The sequence below is a fragment of the Martes martes genome (genome assembly GCF_963455335.1).
Source record: "Martes martes genome assembly, chromosome: 3".
In the NCBI taxonomy this organism is placed as follows: Eukaryota; Metazoa; Chordata; class Mammalia; order Carnivora; family Mustelidae; genus Martes; species Martes martes.
Window position 1 is genome coordinate 174,167,964 of NC_137890.1, and position 16,230 is coordinate 174,184,193.

Consider the following 16,230-nt stretch of genomic DNA (forward strand, 5'->3'; position numbering starts at 1 on the left):
TGTTTGGACCTCTATCACTCCTACAGAGGGGTAAGAGAAGAAAAATGGTTAAGAAATGCAGATCAACCAAGGAACTGCTATGGAAAAATATTGAATGTAAATGCTAACTAGAAAAACATATAAATTACTGTCTATTGGGTTTTTTAGTGTTTTATGTGCATTGTCATGACCTAACTAAATAGTAATGACATGACAATTGATAGCTATCCAAATTAAATGGAAAGAATGAAGGCAGAGGTCTTCTTTTAGTTCTATTAGGAATGATTCTTCTTAAAATGGAAAACAAACAAAAATAAAATAGAGCATTTTCTGTTAATTTACAGTGACATTGACATGTATTTTCATAAATTCATGCCACTTATTCTTTTGCAAAATAGATGAGCAGAGGAAGTTTAGAGTTTAGTTCAATCTACAACTAACAAAGTGTTGGGCACTATTCTCAGTCATATGTAAATCCTTTGCAATAAAAATATTGGATTGAAGAAAAAAATACAACCCTTTGTGTAGTAATGGCTTTTTTCAGGGATATGTTAGGCACTTAAGCTGGAAATTATGCCTTGGACTGAAAACTTAAAATATTTTTTGAAATACATATTTAACTGCCATGCTCAAAAATACGATCTTACATACGCCAACACACATCACAATGATGAGTTTGTGTCCATACTACAGTTTAATTTTCTCAGCATAGATTTTTATATCTTTATAAAATTCCATTTAGGAAAATCTATTTGAATTATAGCAACATTCCAGTATGCTATAGTACTTTCAGCTGTCAGGAAACAACCTTTAGGATGAAATACTTCTTAAGGTTTTTCTGTAGTTTTATATGGCAATATAACAGTCATAATCTTTAAAAGACATAGCTTCATTTATAGAAGTGACACAGATTTTTTTCAAGAGCTGTTTAAAATTTAAAAATTTATTTAGGATCATCCACTATCATTATTTCTGATGTGACTTTGAGCACAAGTTTATTTTGCAAAAGTGAGTTTTGTTTTTTTTTTTTTCCTAAAAGAATGTAGCTGTACAGAGTAGATTCTTCTGCAAAGAGGAATATAAGATATAAAATATTTTACTATGGAAAGTATGGCCATTCAGGAAGTTCTTTCTTAGTTTCCCTATCTGTCATGGCTTCATGGTCAAATATGTATTAGGTAACACCTATGTGTTTTACTCTGGGCTATTTGCTGTGATGTATAAAATTAATATACATCAAGGCTCTGACCACAGAAAGCTCACAGATACTACTCTACTCTACTCTAGAACAAGAAATTAAGACCATAAATATTACTTGTCAAGCAAGGAAAAAAAAATTATCTTAGAAGACAGTAAGTGTTTAGTTTCAAAATTGTATCTTAGCTAACAATGTATTAGAGAAGCACTTTAAGAATATAAGTCTCTAAAAAAAAAAAAAAAGAATATATAAATCTTTAGTGAATCTCTTCTAACCCCCTTTTAATGTAATACTTAATGTGTAGACCTCTTTTATGGGTATATGATGCTTAGGCACACTTTTGATAATCATAATTACTCCTGTCATTATAACTCTGAAAACCTGTCTGACCCACTTCTTTACCTTTTTCCTGCCCTTTAGCCCAGTACAGTTGCCTAGCCAGAGTTTGAAACAGCACTTTTGTCAACACGTCTCTCTTACCGTTACCCTCATGCTCCAGAGTTGTGGCGTTTATGTATCTCCAGACCATGCATTTTTGCTTTAAAGCAGTAGTTCTCAAGGCAGGGGGTGGGGTGTTGGGGGTGATTTGGGCAGACATTTGAAAGTATCTAGAGAAATTGTCATGACTAGAGGATGGGGTGCTATTGGCTTCCAGTGGAGGGAGGCTAAGGATGTTGATTAAAAACCCCAAAATGCATAAGACAGTCCCCCGCCGTGAACAAGCATCCAGCCCAAAATGTCAATAGTGCCACTGTTGAGAAAGCCTACTTTAGAGAAAATGTTGAAAATAATATTATATACCACAACAATATTATTAAAATATATTTCCATTTATTTACAGAAAAAGTAAAATTAAAATAATTTAAAATGCTTATATATCAACATTTTGGCATGTGATCTTCATTCTATTACCAAGTGTTATTTTGTTGTTGTCGTTGTTGTTGTTGTTGAATGGCATGCTGTGGCCACTCATCTCCAAAGATTATTTGTATGTGCATGGTTTATTACGTAAAACACAAAGCAAAACAAAAGGTGGAAATAGTTATTTCCCCCAAAATGTTGTGACAGCTCTAATGCATTTTTTATTTGTATTTCTTCTAACTGAGAAGACTTGTAATATGTGGATAATGAATTTATTACACAACTGCTCTTTTTCTCCCTCTGTCTTGTCTCTCTTCTTACTTTTTTTTTTTTTTTTCCTCCTTTTTCCTTCTGGTGGGCAGAACTCCACTAATTGCAGCGGGAGTCATCGGCGGGCTCTTCATCCTGGTCATCGTGGGCCTAACATTTGCAGTTTATGTTAGAAGGAAGAGCATCAAAAAGAAAAGAGCCTTAAGAAGATTTCTGGAAACAGAGGTATGGTGTTTATTTGTTCTCCGTGTGTTGAGGGACTTCCGTTAGGTTTAGAAGGTTTAGATGATACTCTGTTTTTTAATCCAGGTGAAAACTCAGTTCAGTTTCCTGCAATGAACTATGCTGAGTTCATAGTATGTTACACAGAGTTGATGAAAAATCAGACTATATAGTAAAAGTAGTCAAGGCAGATTCATGCCCGAAGGAGGACAAATTGTAGGGGTCAAGGAGATTATCTGATGAATGACAGATCTTACTAAAAAGACTCATCTGTTTCTTTCGGAGGCGGAATCCTACTAGAGTCCTAGGATATTACAGTAGCAGAACTAGAAAACAACTGGGTAGAAGATATCTCAACAGTGGAACTAGAAAAATGTTAGAAAGAGAGAATTTTTCTGATTCAAAAATAAAGCCAGATAGTCAAGCAATTTATACTTTAATTAGGGTCATTAAACTGGCAGCCACTGCTCCCATTATACCAGTAGTGAAAAGCTGAGCTTACGGGATAAAGCTTCCTATTGTAATCACACAGACCTTACCACGGAATTTATGGGAAGCATTTAATGCATGTTAGTTACTGTGAATATGTAAATTACCCACAAATTATTATAATCTCTCTTATATTGCCACCCTGAGTTCTCTAGCATGCAAGGTGATAGTTTTCACTGTATAAGTTACAGGGGGAAAACAATTACAGAAAACTATGCATTACCAGATCCTTCTCAACTTGCACGTTACCTTCTTTCTCCTGATATGTACATCCATGGCTATCTGAACATGGCTGAACAACTCAGAGCAATTCTGTTCCGAGGCTTAGCCTTCTCTGGATCTGTTTTTTGCTCACTGTCAATGTGACCGTCTGACTTTTCCTCTTAACCCTGACAGGAATGAGAATATTCATTCATAAATTTTGCAAACTGATAATGAATTAAATTTTAGCTCTTTTCTTCCAGAAGTTGAAACTAGGTAGAAGGATCATGTGAAATGTTCAGGAAGCTACTTTAGTTATACGCAGGAAAGAATGTCTAAGAATTAGAGTTGTCTAAAATTAGAATGGGTTGTCTTATCTATAGAGATGTTCAAGCATAAGACAGATAGTCAGTTATATACATGAGAAAAATAGTAGTAATTTTTACTTGAGCTGGATGTTTACAAAAAATGAACTTGATCATTTTCAATCTTGCACATGTGTTTTACAAGTTTGGACACAACACATGTGCTGTGCATATTTTCAGTTTAGCTAGGATGCGGGAGGCAGAATTCTCCCTTATGGCCAGCTTGGGGCAGTCATGGAGAAAATTCTAAGAAGTGAAGTGAATTAGAGTTGGAGGGGAACTGAAGGCTTGGAACAGCAGTGTACATTTAGGTGATTGAATAAGTACGAAAAGAATTCTGTCCCTTAACTACATGCTGGAAAGTCCCATTGCTATAAAAATAATTGTTTTGTTTTCTTTTTTAATACCGTGCTTTCTAGGAATGCCCTTCAAACTGACATCTCATTACTAAATAAACACATACTGATTAGTTTTAGAAGCAGACTCTATTTTTTATAAAAAGTTATTGCTTAGCACTGAATTAGATAATTGTAGAATTCTCATCTCTCTCTCAGTAAAAATAAATAACTATGATTTTCTATCATCTAAACAGAAGACGGATTCTTAAGAGGATCAACTCAAATCCTTAAATACTAAAGCTAGAAATCTGTCTCAGATGTGAAAAACTTGTTAAAGCATGATATATTGTTGGAATGTACTTAGAGTTAATATGCTTCTCCAAAATCATATTGCTCCAGATTGTCTGTCTTCTGTTACACGCATAAAAGTAGAAAATATTTTTTTTCAACATACACTTATGAGATGCTCTGTAAACTTGATACTTTGATAGATACTGTAATTAGAAAGCGTTAATGGGACATGATCCTATCCCTTGAAGAGTGACAGATTCAGTGCCTACAATATGGCAGGCAACGTTCCAAAGTTTTCCAGCTATGTTACATCCCATTTCATCTTTTGACAATCTTCTGTGGTAATTATTGCTGTACCTATTTCACAGGTGTGAAATAAGGGGTTAGGAGGGATAAATTGCTTTCTCAGCCTGTAAGTGGCAGTACTAGTGTGCAAACCTACAATTTTAAACTTGACGCTCTTTTCCACCGTACTGGCTTGCAAAATGAAACAATGCTTCTGTTAAAGGTATCATTCTCAAATTCCTGGAAAAATGTGTTTGTATAAATTTTTAAGTGAGATCTAAGAAAATTGCTGAAGACTAAACCTGCAGGTAGAATTGTGAAGTTTTCAAAATACGGAATTATGGCATATTATATGCAAAAGCATATATTTTAAATATATATAGCCCAAAATACTGAAATCTAGTCACCAATCTTGCATATGATTTTTATATAAGTTTTTATGTGATTTTAAAAAATAATTTATTAAAGTTCCTGATTATATACATATAGTGTGTGTATCAAAATCTAATAAACAAATTCTGCACCACAGAGTTGGAAGGAGGAGATTCTCTGACAGAGATTCTTTTTCCAATTTTAGAAAGAATTTTGTTAATTCTTTCTGAGATTTATTTTGTGTGACTTTATATGCATTTTAAAAAATATATATTTGAAAATGAGATAGAAGCATATTTGTTGTCTAAACTTTTAGATAAGAGCCCAAATTTATTGATAATTTTTATCATCTCCATATTCCTGGTATTGGTACACCTACCTATATTCAAGATTCTGTTCAGCTACTTAAGTAGACCACAACGTTCACAGAAGCATAATAATAACCAAGACACAGGGTCACAGTGCACTTAGCATTGTAAACAGACACTGAGAAACACTGGGATGGTTTTTAAGACCATTTGAGTAGGAGCTGCCTTTAATTATTTCCATATGTTAAGAGGGGCACCTGGGTGGCTCAGTGGGTTAAGCCTCTGCCTTCAGCTCTGGTCATGATCTCAGGGTCCTGGGATTGAGCCCTGCATTGGGCTTTCTGTTCAGTGGGGAGCCTGCTTCCCCCTCTCAGTCTGCCTACTTGTGATCTCTCTGTCAAATAAATACGATCTTAAAAAAAAGAAAAAAAAAAAAGAGAAAGAACGAGCTATTTGAGTTTAAAGCTTAATTCTTTTATTTATCTAAAATTATCCAAACTTACCCCTTTTGGCCACACCCAGCCAACTTTATGATCTCGTATTTCCCACCCTAATCTCATCCTTCAGACCTGCCCCACACCCTATTGCCTTCTGTTTTAAGTCTTCCTCCTTCTTCCTGATGCTGTGTCTAAACTGTTCTTCACAATGGTAATACCCTCCTCCATGTCAATCCATTTTTATTATCTCAAGACCAATTTTATTTTTTTTAAAGATTGTATGTATGTATGTATGTATTTTAGAGAGAGACAGTGCAAGCGGGGCAGAATCCCAAAGAAAACACTGAGCTCGGAGCCCAGCGCAGCCTCCATCACAGGACCCTGAGATAGTGACCTGAGCCGAAACCAAGAATCTGCTCCCCTCAAGACCAGTTCTAAAGTGCGCCTCCTCCAGGAAGCCAAAACTAATGACGTTTTCTCACTGGTGGCTATTTTATCCCTGTGCATACCATAGCATTCACCTAGGATCTAGAATCATTTCATAGAATTTTAGAATATTTGATCTGTAAAGTACTGTAGTGCCTTGCTGCTTAAAATGTGTTCAAGGACCATCATCATATATAGAATTCACGTGGAGTTCTGCAAAAATGCAAATTTCAGCCGCAGCCTTAGAGTTACTGAACTAGAATCTGCATCTTAACAAGAACCTCGGGTAATTCAAATGTACATGAAAATTTTAGCAGCACTGTCCTGGTGCATTGGCATTGTGCTAACTTGCTTTGTTCTCTTCTGACACATTTGTCCTGGCTTCCTACTTAGATTTTATTTATTTTTCTGATTCTATTTATTGAGTCTCCTAAAATGAGGAAGAAAACTTTGATAGAGTACATGGACATAACTAAGATCTGAGTCTTTGCTGTAGATACCAAAACTGGAAGGACTTCAAAAAGTAGGATTAGGATCCCCTAATTAGCCTAAATTTCTTTAAAATGGGAGGGAGGGCAGGAGAATCTCCTAGCTTAATATGCCTAAAGGTAGGCACATTGTAACTTGTGTTCACCCAGGCAAAAAGCATGAGAAATGAAAGGATAGACTGAGGGAATAGTGAGTGCTCCATACAACAAAAAAATTGTCAAGGAAAGTATGCCTGTGTATTTTTTTTGTATGTATGAGAAAGAGAATCAGGCAGAGGAAGAGGGAGAGGCATTGACTGGAATTGAAAGTTAGAGAACCTGTATTCTTTTTGTTTTGTAGTTGGTGGAACCTTTAACTCCCAGTGGTACTGCACCCAATCAAGCTCAACTTCGTATTTTGAAAGAAACTGAGCTCAAAAGAGTGAAAGTACTTGGCTCAGGTGCTTTTGGAACAGTTTATAAGGTAAGTAAAAAAAAAAAATAACCCATACCACCAGTTATTTTTTTGTTTCAGACTTCTCTTAAATAACAGCCAGAGTTATTGCTCTAGCTAACCTAATTTCCTTTTAATATTCGGAGAGGACAACCGGTATCGTATTGAGAAGTTGCTGCATAAATGAATTCATTCATTTTTATTGAGCAAGTTGGGATGGAAACTAGCAAGGGAAAGCAGGAAACTGTCACAAAGAGCCACAGTATATAGTCTTTCTTTCCATACCCTTCTGATCTACTTTTTATGTTGGCAAATTTTGTCCCTACCTAACATATACAGCTCGAGCCCATTTTCCTTCCCCTACACAGTGCTCCATGGAATCCCAGACAGGCCTGAGCATATGCCATAATCCTTGTTGTTCTTCTCTCCTGCCCCTTTATTCCCACATCTCCCCATCTGAATGACGCTATCTCTTTAGAATCCACACAAATGTGCTGATTTGTTAGCAGGATAGGATTAGTTCCAAAACCACTTTTTTGCGTACCTGTTAATATGATTTAGCAGAAAATTTTTCAGTTTGGATGTCCTCACCATTATATGCAAACTAAAAAAGTGACTTTCTTTGTGAAATTCAGGTTAGATAGAACGAAAGGTGAAATCATGGGTTTCCAATAAGAGAGATATTTTTGGAAAGGCAAAGTTCAGATAATGTCATCTGCATGTTTACTTATTTAGCTTAATTATAAAACCAATTCGGAGGCCAGGCCCAAGGTTAATTGTGGTGAAATTTATGTTTAACGTAAGTAACAAGTATAAGAAACTGCTGGGTGAGTGCTAAATCCTTCTTGTGATGTCTATTAGAACAGTTCCCCAAATTTTACTGTGACAGTTTTATAGGTTTCTTAAAGCTATATCAAGCCTGCAGTTTTTACAAACATTTCTGTTAAAATAGACTGGATCTTGGAAATTTTGCACTTTAAAGGGTTCATTTTTTTCTACTTAAAACAAATGTTTATTTAACAAAAAGTATTAACAACTAGAATATAAACCTTAATTTTCCCTCCTGAGTGTTCCAAAAATAATTTAATCTCTTTAAAATAAAATTATTTTATTCTAAGGCCTAAATGCAGAAATTTCTTAATCTCTTTGTGTGCATATTTTGTTTAGTTAAACTCAAAATTATTAATTGAACACCTAATTTGAGTAGAAACTATTCTCGGCTGACTTGGTGCTTTCTAGTTTTCAAATTATTTGTATATTCAAAGAAATATGACTTATCCTGTTTTTTTCTATTTATATTATGTTAGAAATAATTTCATTTCAAAGGTAACTCAATTTTGGATTGTTCCTAGCATATAATTAGCTTTTTATTTTAGAGATGATATGGTCTGGAAGGTGAATTTTATTTTAAATCACGGATACCATTTAACTTGAGAATAAATATGATCTAATGACCTCAGCAGGGAAAAATTACCCATTTAGACCTTTAATTATAAAGCTTTATAAATGTTTTTATTATGAATGACTATTTGCCTGTTGTGCATGAGCATTGTAGCTTTATTGAAATTACTTGTATTGAGAGGTTCATAAGTACATTTCAATTTTATACCTATAGTATTTACAGTTGATGCTGTTTTAATTAACATATTAGTTCTTACCAAGGCATATTGTCTTAAACGGGAAAGAACTACTCTTGACCACAGAAATGCATATTAGCTTAACTAATTACTTGGTTGATTTTTCTCCTGGTTGGAGATATGCTGTGTTTAAGCATATCTAAGATTTGAACCAATACCATGGATATTAGTGTAGTTGAATTTTTGTCTGGTCAGGCCTAGAAAATAATGACTATACTTATTTAAGAAGCAGTACAAATTAATTCACACTGAATTTATATTCGTATTTCAAAAGTACACTTTGGGAATATTTTAATATTGATGCTATATCTTTATAAAGTAACCCCCCTGTGGTTACTTTATTGAATAATGGTAAGCCTGTTCTCTACTCTACATACCATCACTAAGAAAATGTAGCCTATGAATCTTGGGCTTCTTTCTCCCCATTTCTGCATTAATAGTTTAAAAAAAAATTATACCACAAGGAACTTGGCTTTTTTTTTTTTTTAAATTTGACACATAGATTTCCCTATTAACTCTAAGAATAATGTAACTCCTAACTTCACCTTCTAATGGTTAAAGCCCTTTTTTTTCTGTATTATTCTGACTTTTTAATAATTCTTGTGTTTAGATCTCCTCTTATTGCAACTTTCAATAACACAAATATATATGTTTTAGCATAGAACTACAAAATGAAAAACATTTTTTTTATGACTAGAACCAACTGATATTAAGAAAAACTAGAGATGTTCTCTTTAGGAATAAGAGAATTTTTCCCCCTTTCATTTTAATGTTAAAACTGGGCTAAGAAGACTTTTTTTGATGTCAGGGCTAATAAGCTAAAATTTGAGATTTTCTTGCTTCTGTGTTCATAAGGGAACACAGAATTTCAAAAAAATTCTTCGATAATTGATGCACCCCCGATGTCTTACCAAAATTATTGTCCTAATTCAAATGATTGAATTGTTTACTCAGAAATGCTGTTATTTACCTTAATGTTGTACTTGACTCAAGTGCCACCTACTTTATCCTTCCTAGTGTGTAGATCCTATTCAGATATTATAATGATATTTTTGTAGGAGGAGAGAACTGGCAATGACCAGTATAAATATTTTATATTCAGAGATAATAAAAATCCTTGACAAACACATACACAATATTTGATAATAAAGACAAATCAATATGTGTTCAGTTCTCTCTAGTACTTGTCTTTGAAAACTAATTCTTAAATAATCATCTTAGAAAACTAATTTTTAAACCAATCCAATCTTCAGGAACACGAGAATATGCTTTTTTGTATCTTTATTTGTTTTAGTTGCAGAATAATTAGATAATATTAAAGCTGAAAAGAACCTCCAACATTACTTAATCCAGTCTTCTAAATTACAAATGAGACAACTAAAGATCAAAAATTGGAACAGTGTTCTCCAAGTCTTAAGAAATTGATAGATCATCTGAATCTAATATTTATATCTTATTTCATTTTTGTCACTATTGAAAAGCTTTTTCACACATACAAATTGAATTTTATAATAGCAATGCTTTATAATGTAATAGTAAACACCTTGAAAGCGGAATAAATATATGATTCATCTTCATATAATGAAAGGAGACAACAAAGTTGCTAAGTAACTTGTAACACATAACAGGTATTAGATAAATGTTTGTTGATTGAATAAAAGAATATAGAACCTCTAAATTCTTTTTTAAGAAATTAATAGATTGAGTGGTTAAATCAAATTTTGTTTCTGGTATAAATTTGTATATCTTCATACAGATTTAATGTGATTTTTTCCCCCCAAAGGGCATTTGGGTCCCTGAAGGAGAAACAGTAAAGATTCCTGTGGCTATTAAGATTCTTAATGAAACAACTGGTCCCAAAGCCAATGTGGAGTTCATGGATGTAAGTATAGACACCAGGCAACCACATTTTTATCCATTTTTAATAGACTGCTTTTAGAATTTAAAAAAATAAAAAAAAAGAAAGAAATGATATACTCTACAATTAAAGCCTTGAGCAAAGGTCAGCAAACTTTTGCTTAAAGGACCAGAGAATAAATAGGTTTTTTGTGCAATGTGGTCTCCATAGAAACTACTCAACTCCATCCTCTTGGTAAGTGAGCAGCCATAGACACTTAAAAACAAAACAAAACAGGAGCACCTGGAGGGCTCAGTTGGCTGGGCGCCTGCCTTCGGCTCAGGTCATGGTCCTGGAGTCCTCAGGTGGGGTTCCACATCGGGCTCCCTGCTCAGCCGGAGTCTGCTTCTTCCTCTGACCCTCCCCCTTCTCATGCTCTCTCTCTCTCTCAAGTAAATAAATAAGGTCTTTGAAAATAACAAAACAAAACAAAACAAAACACAAGAATGGGTGTGACTGTGTTCCAGTCAACTTTATTTACACAAACAAGCTGAAGGTTGAAGCCCTGCGAGCCAAATTCTGCTCTCAAGTGCTATGTATTTAACCACGATGTAAAGAAAGGGCACATTGCATTTGGGAGTAGGAATGGTGGTCTGAAAAATTAATTAGGCTGCTTTATTTTATTATTGTTATAATCCACTAACAGAAAACATCGATCAAGATTAGTTTCTATAGGAAGTTAGTGTTAAACTTAAATTAGGAATCTACCTAAGTCAGATAATTACCGATTGAAATTTACTTTTTTCAGTTCAAATTCAGAAGACAAACCTAATGGGTAAAAAGCTCCAACTATAGAAAAATAAGAGAGTTCTGAAGAATAAAAATACTTTATGAAGTCAATCAGAACTTTAAGATTTCCCCTAGCAAAAATTGTAGATTGAGCTGTTCAGCGAATTTCAGAAGGTAGGACAGATAAAATATGTATGTGGTATGCTGTTATTTTTTTCACATTCAACACAAGATAACCTGCCAGAGGTTCTATCAAAAACCCATGTATATATTCTTTCTTATTTAGCATAAAGTCTTCAATAATAAGAATAATTTTGATTTTCAAATGACCTTTATATGAAAGATGATGCAAGCATATGCACTTTGATTTTTAAAGATGGATTGCTATATATTTCTACCCAGTTTCTCTTGTAAGCTCTTTTTTAGGTTGTACAGAAGCTCAGTTTTTGACTTTGGATAATTTATTTGGATATAATGCTTACTCTCTTATGTAGGGCTGCTTTTAGTTCAACAACATATTGGTTATTAGATAATAGGACTGATAATTAACTGGTACAAACCAGCTGTTCTGATCAGTTGGTGCTGTACCTCACCAGTTGCTCAATATTTTGAATACCGCCTTTGTTACTTATCTACCAACACCTGACAGACATTGAGTCCAGTAACTAAATAGTGTTTCTTTCTGCAGGTGTCTAAAAGTTCTGACATTCTCTGCAGCTACATGTCCTGGCTCATATAGTAAAATGTAAAACTGAAGACTTTTTCAGTGATGTCACAATCAATTTGATCTTGATTATAGGTATATAGTTGTGAAGGGAATTTTCAAAGTAAAAGTTATGAAGAAAAAGGACAATGAATATACAGAGTGTAAGTTAATATGTAAGACTGATTTAAAAAAAAAAAAAAGATCTTGCCCAGCCTAGACTGTAGCCAAAGCTGAAATCCACAAGAATGCTAATAATCTCTGCTGGAGGCTTAGACAGCCATTTTTGTCATATTTCCATGGAAACAGACCGGCAAAAAGGGGTTAAGAGGCTACAAAATAATCACCTAAGAAAGAAGCTCTAAAAGCTTCATCATGATTTTGAATGATTATTTGAAAGCTCCTAACCCCATCCATTTTTTTTTTTTTTTTTTTTCTGATCTGAAGTCTATTCCCATGGAAACAGGAGTGGGGATGGCAGCTTGAAGTCTTAGATTTCTACTGAATTTTAGATGAGACTCTGATTGAGCCATGAAAGGGGTCATTTCCCTAAATGTTGATAAATCTGGTGACCAACAGACTCCAAACAGTATGTTCTTTTTAAAAGTTAAAAAAATATATATTAGGGAAAATATTTTTACTGAGCCACTCATACCTCATGGATAAATGCTAGAAGATTAATAGATTGGCGGACTGCTATTGGCAATTTCAATAAATATCAAGCAGAAACACCTCCTACTATTTTCACAACTTCCTTCAAAACATTAGTATGACATCACAATAATTAAAATACAGTTGCACTGGCAAAGTTAATGATAAATTCAGATTTTAAACAGGCTGGTGTAATTTGAATGCAAAATTACCTACATTTCATGACAACACTGTTAGCTCATCTACTATGTTTGTAAATCATTATGAGTACTTAAATAACATATCAAACTGTAATAGAAAGTTTCATGTGAGCAAATTTATTTATAATTTGGGCCTAAGAATTAAGTTGAAGTTGCTAATATTCCCAAGGTTATTAATATAAAAGTCTTATTTGGCATATCTTTTAGTTTGGGTTCTTCCATGTGGTAGAGTATCCCAAGTTTAACTTTCAAACTCAAACAACATATACTGAAATGATGATACCTTCTTTTTTGCAAACTAGTGTCTGTATATATTTGTTTATCAGCATATGTTTTATGCCATTTTAAAGAAAAAAAATAAAGCTTCTGAAGATAATAGGAACTGCATACTCTTACTAAGCATTAGATCTCTTTGTCCCACGTCCCACCCTACCCTCAACATGCAACTTTATAGTCGGAGTAGAATATTCTAGATTCAATAACTACTACTACTAAGTTTATTAGATGTAGCTCTGTGTTACTGGTTATTTTAATAAATGACAAAATGCAACAACTTAAAGCTCACTACATCCAATATTTCTATTGATATCTGGGGCACAGAAGACGACTTTTAGAATGTTTACCATAGGCAAAAATAAATAAGAAACAATTTGTATTCTATGAAATGCTATGCTAAAAGCAGGAGAAGGAGAATTTGGTCAGAAGGCTGTTACTCAACTCACCTGAATGTGTCTAATGGATTCATAATGACAATAATAATACATAGCTAGTGAATGGCCAGTATGTCCTTAATTCCCGTAAAGGAAGATCACATTGAACAACATTAAGAAAATGACCCTAGAGGTCCACCTTCTTAAGAAGACTATCTACATTTATACACACTTCTAGTTTTTGTTTCAAATAGCACCATTTCATTGGAAAAACACAGGTTTTTGTTTTTTTTTTTTTATGTTTGGTTTGGTTTTATCTTGTTGTCTTTTGGGTTTTGTGTTTTGTTTTCTACTTATCCATCAAATGGTATAGAATACATACCTAAAAAAGAGGCTATTGAGTAAGATTCCTGGAATTGGGGAACATGGTGTGGTCAAATCAAACAGACTCTCGAGTTTGTATGAATTTCTACTACTGTTGTTTTGTTGTTGTTGTTGTTTTCTCTGATATTTAAGCCCACTATCACTTGACATTATTCTATATCCCTTGGAAGTGTATGTGTATTTAAATGTTTTATTTATTTGTTTTCTTAAAAAATATTGAGATAAAAAAAAACAATTATCCTAAATTCCAGTGACTGAATAATAATAATGCTTCAGTTTAGTGCTCTGTTTGTTGGCTTTAGCATCAGCTTTCCCATGCCAAGTCAATCACCTAGCTCCCAGTAAGGTGCTCCAAGGAAATATGTTTCAGATTATCCAGATTTACTGTATAACTAGTCATATTTTGGGGTGCCTGAGTGACTCAGTGGGTTAAAGCCTCTGACTTCGGCTCAGATCATAATCCCAGGGTTCTGGGATCAAGCCCCGCATCGGGCTCTCTGCTCCGTGGAGAGCCTGCTCTCTCCTCTCTCTCTGCCTGCCTCTCTGCCTACTTGTGATCTCTGTCTGTCAAATAAATAAATAAAATCTTAAAAAAAAAAAAAGTAGACCCAAGTAGAACATTTAAGAAATCCTGATTGCAGGTGGGGTGTCATTGTTCTCATTGTGATGCCCACCATATCTTCCCTTTTTGGAACGTCATAGGAAAGAGACAAATAAACAGATTACAGAGTGATGCTGCCTTCATTTCTTCTACAGAATTCTTACTTGGGGGCGCCTGGGTGGCTCAGTGGGTTGAGCCTCTGTCTTCAGTTCAGGTCGTGATCTCAGGGTCCTGGGATTGAGCCCTGCATCGGGCTCACTGCTCAGCAGGGAGCCTGCTTCCTCCTCCCTCTCTCTCTGCCTGCCTCTCTGCCTACTTGTGATCTCTGTCTGTCAAATAAGTAAATAAAATCTTTTTAAAAAATAGTCATATTTCTATTAAAGGAAGAAGAACTTATTGCCCTCTCCCTATACAATAGGAAAATCTATTTATCTTACATGATCATTGCACTATTTTCAGAAGAAATGTCCATGTGAATTGTGCTTACATGTTGCTCTTCCTTGTATCACCTTTATGATATTCAATGACTTTTTAAAAAATTGTATTTATTTATGTATTTATTTTTGATAGAGAGAGAGAGATAGAGGAAGTGAGCCAGCATGTGAGCAGGTAGAGAGGGGCAAAAGGAGAGGAGAGAGAATCCCAAGGAGGTTCCATGCTCAGCTCAGCGCAGAGCCTGATGTGGGGCTCGATCTCATAACAGTGAGATCATGACCATGAGATCATGAGCTAAGCAGAAACCAAGAGTCAGATGCTTAACTGTTTGAGCCATCCTGGTGCCACTATCATATTCATTGCCTTAATGAGAGTTGTTCCAACTCTAACTGATATCATATTAATGGGTTGAGACAAATAGAATTTATTAGTAGAGTTTATATTTTCTCTCAGATTATAGCAGACTTAAAAAATTATTTGAAAAGATGTTTTGTTCAATAACATCAATTTCACATTATAAAAATAACATTTTTATGCTTATGACTTCACAGAGTTAACAGTAACTCTTAGATCCTGTATCATACTAATAACAGATTTTTAAAAATTCATACAATTTAATCCAATGATATCTTTAGGTCTTACAGATTTTGCTCATTTGCATACATGAATATAATTAATCAATTTTAGAGGTAAAAAAAAATGCAAAATTCCTTTTTTAAAAAGCCCACTACTTAGATGTCAAAAGATTCAACACTGCTGCCATGATCTTGAGAAGTCAATTATAAACAATTCTTTTTTCCTTAAAAGAATTATAGCTAAAATAATTAAGAAAACATTTAGGTAGTTACTTTGCTTTTAAAAATCAAACAATATCTTCAAAAAGAGATTCTATAAACTCCATTAGAAATAGAAGTTAGTCTTTCAAAGCTCTCCTAAAAAGAAAAGAAAGGAAAGGGAAGGAGAAGAAAACACAAGAAAAAAGAAATTTACCAGTAACTAAAGTAAATAATTTCTGTTATAATTTATTCCATTAAACCTTGTTTATATCCTGTTAACTGAATAGAGCTTGATTAGAAATGGCATCACATCTGAAATCACTATTTCAAACACCCCATTCTCTAACTGCCTTCTCCTGCCCCTCTGGTTCCTTTCCTATTGCCCATACTTGAGGAACATTTTACCCTTTTAGATATCACCCACATATCGACTCTTCTGGTTTTCGCTACCTCTCAGCTGCCCCTTCCCTCATATCCCTCCTCAAACAACTTGGATTCATGGCTCACTGTTACAATCACATTCCTTTAAAAATCCTCAACTTTCTTGCTTCTCAAAATCATGCCGGCATTAAGCAATCCTGGAGATACTGAAATTTCTCAGTGC

General features: G+C 34.2%; 1 protein-coding gene across 1 annotated transcript in view; it reads left to right on the plus strand.

Moving 5' to 3' along the window:
- ERBB4 (erb-b2 receptor tyrosine kinase 4) overlaps positions 1-16,230 on the plus strand; it is a gene marked incomplete at its 5' end in the record, with an annotated part of 585,211 nt that overhangs the window by 398,250 nt on the left and 170,731 nt on the right. Inside the window, 3 exons of the mRNA XM_080799443.1 lie at positions 2,401-2,533; positions 6,871-6,993; positions 10,384-10,482. Coding sequence (XP_080655569.1) covers positions 2,401-2,533; positions 6,871-6,993; positions 10,384-10,482 — 355 coding nt within the window. The remainder of the gene's footprint in view (positions 1-2,400; positions 2,534-6,870; positions 6,994-10,383; positions 10,483-16,230) is intronic.